The sequence below is a fragment of the Zeus faber genome (genome assembly GCF_960531495.2).
Source record: "Zeus faber genome assembly, chromosome: 11".
NCBI classification, from domain to species: domain Eukaryota; kingdom Metazoa; phylum Chordata; class Actinopteri; order Zeiformes; family Zeidae; genus Zeus; species Zeus faber.
In genome coordinates, this window is record NC_137205.1 from 6273958 (window position 1) to 6283476 (window position 9519).

The following is a 9519-nucleotide window of genomic DNA, read 5'->3' on the forward strand; positions in this document are numbered from 1 at the left end:
TCTTCATCAGTTTTTTCAGTTTCTTGGAGTCGCTGGCTCTAATGCTGCTGGCCCAACAGATGACTGCAAAGAAAATTGCGCTAGCCACAACAGACTGGTAGAAGATATGCAGCATCTTGCTGCACACAATGAAGCCTCAGCTTGACCTGAGCTTCCTCAAGAAGTAGAGTCTGCTCTGTCCCTTCCTGTAGACAGCCTCAGTGTTGCATTTCCAGTCCAGTCTATTGTCCAGGTGAACGCCCAGGTACCTGTAACCCATCCACTACATCCACCTCTTCTCCCAGGATGAGATAGTGTTCGGCTTAGTCCTGGTCCTCTTGAAATCCACAACCAACTCCTTCGTCTTGGTCACATTTAAGACAAGGTGGGTTGTTTCCACACCAATGCCACAAAGCGGTCCACCAGTTCCCTGCACCCAGTCTCCTGTCCACCAGTTTTACACCTCACAACTGTAGTCATCTGAAAATTTTTGCAGATGACAGGACTCCGAGTTGTATTGGAAGTTTGAGGTATACAGCGTGAAGAGGAAAGGTGAGAGTACAGTCCCCTGCCGTGCTCCTGTGTTGCTAACCACCCGCTCAGACACGCATTCCCTCAGACACACAAACTGTGGTCTGTCTGTCAGGTAGTCAATATTCCAGGAGGTTGTGGAGGCATCAACCTTCATTTCTTGGAGCTTCTCTATAACAACAAACACAAACATTTTGCTGTGGACCCCATCCAATTCCTTTGAGGCCCCCTAGGGGGCTGCAGGCCCCCGTCTTAGTGAACCTGTGCATTGTGGGTTTGTGTGTGTGTGTGTGTGTGTGTGTGTGTGTGTGTGTGTGTGTGTGTGTGTGTGTGTGTGTGTGTATGTGTGTGTAAGACGTAAGCACCAAGTAATTGTTTTACCATCTAAATACCCCCCCCCCACACACACACACGCATACACACACATACAGAAAACTCACTTTTAATCTTCCTGTCTCACCCTGGTTCATATCACTTCCCTTCCCCTGCGTGATAGTACATCTGACAGCAGGGAGGTTAGAAAGTGCCCTTGTAAGGTGCCCTCCTTTAAAAATACGTTTTATTTTCTTCTGGTACTCTTCAAGCACCTTTTACTTAATACAAGTCAATGTGGTCTGTCTGTGAGAGAAACAGTTTGACTTTCAATTTTAGTTTCTTTAGCTTTATTTAGTGTAGATATGGCTCTATTGGGATGAGAATTCTCCTTCAGTGTATTTTGCAGTCCTTTATTCAGTGTAAAAGATGCCATCGCTAATAAAATACATGCCACAGGTTTGTGTTGCCGACCTGTCTTGACTGGAAGTCAGGCGGCCTGTCACTTCATGTCAGATAATGCGTTTACCCGTCTTTCTGTGCGTCACCGTCACATCGGTCTGCTCCATCGAATCCATCACCTCCTCAGTATCACTTGTTCAGGTGACCATGGTCTTTGTTGACAGACTGTCTCAGAGTGACAGTGAATTGTTAAATAACCGGGGAGGTTTGGGCTTGAGAGTAGCATATCTGAGCAAAAAGTTTTAGCGTTACCGTTGCAATTTGGTGTTTAATATTTAACAATTAATCAAAGCCTAATAATTAAATTAATATTCAATAATCAATTATAAATAATTGTCTTGTCAGGGCACCACCTTGATTTTGCTTAGACAAAGGAAACTAATGTGTTCCTTGATGTTTTTTAAGTACTGTAAATCAGTCATCAAGCTTTATCAGTCAAACTCATGTGTAAAGTGTGCGGTCCGTTTATCTTTAATAAATCTAATAATAAATCGTTTATAATAAAATGCATTCATCATTTATTTATTATGTAAAATACTTTGTAAGAAAATGTAATGTAAAGAAATTAAAAATAAATAATAAAAATAATACAATCTATAAAAACAGATTAGCATTAACGGAAAATAAAGTAATCTTTGAATGCCAGTAATGGAGAGAGTGTGTGATTATAGATAAAATAAAGGGACCAGGTGATTAACTATAATTTGAAGTTCTAATCTTAATCTCCTAAACACCAGTTCTGATCAGATTTTACTTGCTGAGGAGAGTATGTTCTGTTGTACAGCTGCTGGAAGCCCCGAAGAGGTGGCTTATTCCGTTACGAAACGATGCTCTTCAACGGCAAGTTGGAGCTTGTTCGGACATCTGTAACATCGCCGTGATCAGATCCGTGTGATGGTTCAGGAGTGGTTCGGTTTGAGCGCTTGCTGGTTAACTTGACCAAAAATAACTGGCAAGCACCTTTGATGGCCGTTTAGCAGAATTTACAAAGTTATAATTAACTAGAGAAATTGGGTTGTTGAATTACGAAACTCTCTCGAAAACGTATAAAAATCAAAAGAGGAAGATTGGATTTACAGCGTGCTTTGTGGTCCAGACAACTCTAAGTAAGCTGAGAAAAAGAGAAAGTTAAAAAAGGAAATCTTGAGCAAATAAACCAAAAGATGAATAGAAGACTTTAAAGGATGGAGCTCCATGTCGAGGCGAAGATGGTGGAGGTTGTTATTATCCCAGAGAACTCTAGACGGAGCCCCGGGTCGAAAAGGAGTTGCTGTGGGTAGAAATTTGCCCAGGGAGACTCATTGACGAAATGGCTGCCCGCTGGTTTTGTCACGAGGTGAAACGGGGCGTGTCTTTAAGCCAATCCCTCGGGGTGACGTCACGTGTCTTTGCACTGCGGACATTTTAAGTCTACAATCTTTTCTATTCGCTATCTAAATATCAAATTTACACAAACATTTCACACACACAACATCAGTAGGGTAACAAGGTTATATCCCAAATTAAGAGATTTTGGGGGATTTATGAAGACGTTCGAGCATTGCATATGTTTTAACATCGCACTCATGACACATTTAAGGAGGAGTAAACACTGGCTAATAATACTTTGGTTTAACAAATTAATACTTGTACCTATTAACACATCACTCAGTCCATGGCTCCAGGGAAGCTGTGGGGAGAAAGGACCCAGGGATCGGCCCCCTGCTGCCGGTGTAGGTACCAAATGTGTGGTCACGTTTCAATAACAGTCTATATTACAAACGCAAATATAATAGCGACCCTTGCACGGACCTCGCTGCTTCAGCGAGCACTCAGTCCACGGCTCCCCTGGAGTCTCGCTCCCTGCCGCTCCATGGGAGCCACAGAGAGAGAGGCGCAGGGATTGGCCCCCTGCTATCAGTGTTGGTACCAGATGTGCTCGGCCCGGCAGATCGACTCACACGCGCGAGTCAGAGGGCGATACAAACCCTGAGGGAAAAAAAAGTGAGGGTGCACGCCAGCTGGTGCGGGTGCTGGGCACACCACTGGCCCGTTTCATCCACACCATCGGGAACGTGTAGCGGCTACTGGAGCCAAACATGAAGGAAGTGACGTAGTGCCGTAAAGCGTAACTCCCTTTTCCGCGGTTTCATAACCAAACACCAGAGTCGCATTGTACAAGAAGAGGCCTTCGGGGGTGGGTGGGAATGAAAGAGGTGGCATTCTCCATATTACAAGTCAGCGTACCCTCAAAATGATTTTGAAGCTGTTATTTTAAGGTGAAAAAGTTACATAGTGTTGCTTTAAAGTGGAAATCTGTCAGATAATTTTGTTATAAAAATGCCGGCACCTTATAAGAAACACATACATAACACAAGATATTGTGTTATGTATGTGCTCCTGTGTATGCTGATTCCATTGTTGGTGGCGGAGTCCACCAGTTTCCCAGCAAGAATGCAAAGATCGGGCATGCGTTGAAGAAACCAGCATATCTAGTTGTGATCAGTAAAAAAAATATCCCCACCACCTCAAGGGACCAAGATAACACAAGTGAATAAACAACCCGAAGAAGGCATACTTTCAAGAAAAGAATGTGACCCAAAAATACACCGATCCGCCACAACATTAAAACCACCACTAATAACCACTAATGTTGTGCCGCTCCCCCTCGTGCAACCAAAAAAGCCTTGACCCGTGGAGGCATGGACTCCACAAGACCTCTGTAGGTGTCCTGTTCTTTCTGGCACCAAGATGTTAGCAGCAGATCCTTTAAGTCCTGTAAGTTGCGAGGTGGGGTCTCCATCTAAAGGTCATGAGATCTTCAGGTGGTCTTTTGGGGGGATTTTTGACCCCTTTTCCCATTCTCGAGTGGTCAAAAATGGCTAGAAAGTATGCCAAAACTGTGTAATTAATAGTATCATCCTAGAACCTAGTGATTGGGAATGGCCATTATGAGGCCTGAATATAATGTTCAAAGCCCCTTTACACTCAAAATATTAATAATTTTATCAGGCAGAATTACAAATATAATGTTTATTAGCTTGTGATTGATAGAAAATATTGACATACAGTGTCAAGCTGCATCTCAAATGATTCCTTGGGGTCTCAGCTTTCTGATGGTGTAATGCACACCCCAACCCGTCCACCTCACTTGGATCCCAAGAAAGGGGCTCGGGCTGAAGAGGTTAAGAGTTTTTCACGGATCCAGCCTCTTTTACCTTTCCTAACCCTGCACCAGATTGATGCATGTAAATGTTAAATGCATGCCCCTGGACCCCCTTAGAGGGTTTGGAATCCCCCCAACCATAGTTTCACAAAATAGGGGCCCCAAAACAACATTTGATTATGGTCCCCAAAAAGCTAGAAACAACCCTGATCTTACTGCACAGAGCCGGAGAAGAACTAATAACTGAAGCATTACATCAGGATGTGCAGAACTACCAAGCTGAAGACTCTTCGAGTAGATAACTTACACAGCAGACCCCCTGCAATTTCTGCAAGGACCGCTTGAAGGAGTAATTTTTGATGAAACTCAGGTTGTATCTGTTTTATCATTGGTTTGATGCAGAGGTCATTCAGGCAATGTCTTGGTTTAGATATTTTTGAAGAGAGAAGTTTTTCACTATATACCAATTTTTTTTTTTTAAACGCATCAACAAAGCCAACAATGTTATCAAATGAGACGATATGCAATTTCTGTGAAATTTCTGTGATTCTGCTGAATCGATTATACAACTTATATATTTAGTTGTGTGATGACAGAAAAAATGAGAATGAGAAAATTCCAATCTACTGGTAGTGTCCTCGAATGGAATTGTCAGTTGCATTTGGATGTGGGGAGAGAGCAACATCCAAATAAGTTTTATTAGCTGTCGAGCTGTAGACTGTCGTGAGTCATCGAGTGTGAAGTCATCCAAGGTTTATTAACTATGTTTTGTTTTTTTCCTCGCTCTCTCCCCTTTCCCACACATATACCCACTTCCTTCTCTCTCATACCGTTCCGTCCCTTTCTCACTCAACTCACACTTGCTTCTTTCTTTATCTCCTTCTCCTCCTACACCATCTTCCTCATCTTCCCTCGCAAACCTTGTTCCTTTCTTTCACACCTCTCTTTCTGCACCGTCCCTTCCATCTACTTCACTGCCTGACCCCCCCCCCCCCCCACCCCCCCAACAGCGTCCGCACCATGCCCACGCTCTGTTCGACTTCATGCCGCAACACCCCTCCCAGCTGCACTTCCTGCGTGGCGATGTCATCGACCTCCTGGACTGCTCCGACTCTCTGCGCTGGCGGGGACGCTGCCATGGACGCGTGGGCTACTTCCCCCCCGAGTATGTCCAGCCTATTTACCACTGCCAGTGACGCGGACCCCACGTCAATTGTGCAGGTCTGTCTCAGGGGCGGGCAGGAAATGTTTAGGAGATATTGCCACTTAAGACTGTCTCATTAAGTTAGGTTGGTTAGGTTCCGTGATTTGGAAAAAATGTTGAGGAAATGCATTTCAAGTGTGTCTTTGGGCAGTATTGGATGTCCCATAACATAACGTGCAGGATGTAAGAACAAAATGACCCTTCTATCCAATATCCAATTGAACGCTCTAGAAGTTAATCTACAGCTAAATATTCCAAGTTGAAGCACTGATCTATTTTGGACATGTGGTGGACTTTGGTCATTGTCAGTTTGGCCTGTTGAGCAAGGGTACATAACAGCCTCGATTGGGCTTCCTTGCTAGTTTATCTCAATTAATCTACCTAACCAGATGCCCCGGTAATGGCAGGAGGCATCCTTGCTAATGAGGCAGAACATGAAAAAAAAAATAATAATAATTATATATATATATATATATATATACATACTGTGTGTATATATACACACACTGATCAGCCACAACGTTAAAATCACCACTTAAATCACAAATTTTGTGTAGCACCCCCTCATGCCGCCAAATCAGCTCTGATCTGTCGAGGCATGGACTCCACAAGACTTCTGAAGGTGTCCTATGGTTTCTGGCACCAAAACATGAGCAGCAGATCCTTTAAGTCCTGTAAGTTGTGAGGTGGGGCCTCCATGGATCGGGCTTGTTGTTCCAAGCCAGCCATCCAGCTGAAAAGAGTGGAAGAAAACGTGATTCATCAGACCAGGCCACCTTCTTGCATTGCTTCATGGTCCAATTATGGAGCTCAAATGCCCATTCAGTTGTGGACAGTGGTCAGCATGTGACCTCTGAACGATCTGCGGCTATGCAGCCTCATACGCAGCAAGCTGCAATGCAATGTGTGTTCTGACACCTTTCTATCATGGCAGCATGAACTTTTTTCGCTACAGTAGCTCTACTGTGGGATCAGACCAGGCGGGCGAGCATTTGCTACCCACGCACATCAATGAGCCATGGGCTCCCATGACCCTGTCGTTCACTGGTTGTCCTTCCTTGGACCACTTTTGGTAGGTACTAACCACTGCATATCAGGAACACCCCACAAGACCTGTCATTTTGAAGATGCTCTGACCCAGTTGTCTAGCCATCGCAAGTTGGTCATTTCCTGCTTCCAACACTTCAACTTCAAGAACTGACTGTTCACTTGCTGCCTAAAATATCCCACCCCTTGACAGGTGCCAATGGAACGAGATGAGCAATGTTATTCACTTCACCTGTCAGTGGTTTTAATGTTGTGGCTGATCAGTGTATATAATTAGCCAACTGGCTGGGAAAGCTGTTTACACCCTAACTCCCCGTCCCCCCAAACCGATGGACGCCATTGGACTGTTTTGCCGTTGAACTGACTCTTCCCACAAATGAAGACAGACACTATGTCGTCCCATCAGCTCTCTGATTAGAAACACCTGGACCTACCTGAGACCTGAACACTGTGGACATCACACACACACACACACACACACACACACATAATAGATCCATTCATAGGACACATGCAAGCAGACCAGCTTATAATGAAGCTTATAATGAACAGTAATGGATGGTCTGCCACCGAACAAATCATTCCAAACTGGGTGGCGGTGGGCTGTTTCCAGATAAGCACCATCAGGCACAGAGCCATTGTGTTGTGACCGTGCGCCGGAGAGAGAGAGAGAGAGAGAGAGAGCAAGAGAGAGTGAGAGAGGGGAACTGGGAGGAAGCGGGACGCACACTGTCAGGATACTGACGCAGCCGATTCCAGGAGCGCCGCATTTGGCTCAGAGCGTGCACATGTACCCGTGTGTTTGTGATAATGATGGTGTGGGTGTGGATGTTTTTTTATGGGTGAAAAGAATTGTGCATGCATGAGTTCGACCATGTGCAAGCGGGTACACGCACCTCTGTGCATTGCGTGTGAAAGAGAGATGGTGGACGGATGATGATAAATGTGAAAGATGTGGGAAAATGGAAGTGGGGTACCTGTGTGTGTTTGTGTGTGTGTGTGTGTGTGTGTGTGTGTGTGTGTGTGTGTGTGTGTGTGTGTGTGTGTGTGTGTGTGTGTGTGTGTGTGTGTGTGTGTGTGTGCACTGCTAATACATTTATGCGCTTTTGAAAGTGCATTGTGCGGCATGATAGCTGCTGATTTGTGTGTGGGTGCTTACAGTCCTCTCAGCTCTGAGGAACTGCTGCCATCAGAATTGCATTCAATCATGATTTTCTTTTTCCTTTCAAAATGATATGATTACCACATCACTCCTTGCCATTGAGTTATCATTTTATTTCATTGTTATACAGTATGTTTGTAGAAAAACTCTCATTGTTGTAAAATTATATTATGCAGATACTCCAAACTGGTTAATCTACTAAGAGACTTTTGAATATTTTACTTGCACCTAACAGTTTAAAGCAACACTATGTAACTTAAAATAACAGCTTCAAAAACCTTTTTATTACTGACTTGTAATATGGAGAATGCCACCTCTTTCATTTCTACCCACCCCCCAAAATTCCTGTTCTTGCACTATGTAACTTCTGTGTTCCAGTACGAAACCGCAGGAAAAGTGCGTTATGCTTTATGGCACTACGGCACTACGTCACTCTGTTGGTGTTTGGCTCCGGTAATATTTTTTTTCTGCCTGGTAAAATTTATTTAAAAAATAACATAAATTATGCACTTCCCCCTCTGACTTGCAGCAGGGGGCCGATCCCCACGTCCTCTCTCCCTACCGCTCCCTGGAGCTGTGGACTGAGCGCTCGCTGAAGTGGCGAAGTCTGTGCAAGGGGCGCTGTAACCTAGGTGAACATTATATCTGTGTAACACATACTTTATAACACATACTGTTATTGAAACGTGACCGATAAGGTTCAAATTTGTCCGGTAAAATAAAGAATTTTCGGACGCCTCACTGAGTTTTACCACAATGGCGTAAAAGTGCAATTGCACTCAAAAACTGTAGGGGCACCAAATGCCAAATACGAAAAGTTACATAGTGCTGCTTTAAGAGAACCACCTTTTTGTGTGATAAAGAACTTGCATCTGTATTCTGTAACCTGTATTGACGAGTTATTTAAATAAAGGTATATATGCCCCTACTCAAACTTTTCTATCAATAGTGATATATTTGTCTAGTTTTTCGTCCAGTTTTGTATGGTGCTTCTGTCTTGTAAACATCGGCACTGAAATATTTCATCAAAACATACACAAAAAACAAAACAACTATTGCCATATAAGTTCAGTTCATGATTGTAGTAAATAGTAGTTTGTCAGGGAAGGTTTCTGATGACTTCCAAAGCATTCAATAAAGTTTTATTTTCGTGTGACTCATTTATTTTTGTTTTATCGTTCGTTTGTTTTTTTTCACTTTGATTTTATGTAGAAAGTATGCTGGCAAATAATAGGTTGGCATCATAACCAAGTAGTTTTTGTGGGAGTTTGGTGAGTATGAGGTGTTTGAAACCAAACAGGAAACAGGGTCGTATGCCACAATTCCCGGGGGGCACTTCACTCCTGTCCTACTTTCTTCTGTCTCTTCTTTTTGTTTTTAAACAAACAAGTCTCTCTTTTTCTCTCTCTTTTTTTTCTCTCCTGGGAGAGAAAGCAGAGGTTTCTGATGACAGTCGGTCAATAAACCACTGGCAGTGAGCACAGAATGGAGAGGAACAATGAGATGCAAAATCTGTCCCAAAAATAGAAACGCCTTCTTCTGCTCTTTCAAAACAAAACAAAAAAAAAACGCTGAGTCACTTTTGCATGTCTGACAAATGGAAGATCTGCCTTAAATATGCGTGAGTGCGTGCATGCGTGTGTGTGTGTGTGGACTAACTGACTGACACCAACTGTG

At 43.5% G+C, this 9519-nt stretch overlaps 1 protein-coding gene across 2 annotated transcripts in view; it reads left to right on the plus strand.

Annotated features, from left to right (window-relative positions):
• The window catches only part of grapa (GRB2 related adaptor protein a), a 46184-nt gene extending 37351 nt beyond the window's left edge, over positions 1-8833 (plus strand). For both annotated transcript variants that reach the window (XM_080009772.1, XM_080009771.1), the window contains exons 5-6: positions 5440-5594; positions 8375-8833. In XM_080009772.1, the coding sequence (XP_079865898.1) occupies positions 5440-5594; positions 8375-8438 (219 nt within the window). In that variant the 3' untranslated portion in view covers positions 8439-8833. The remainder of the gene's footprint in view (positions 1-5439; positions 5595-8374) is intronic.
• Positions 8834-9519: the final 686 nt, after the last annotated feature.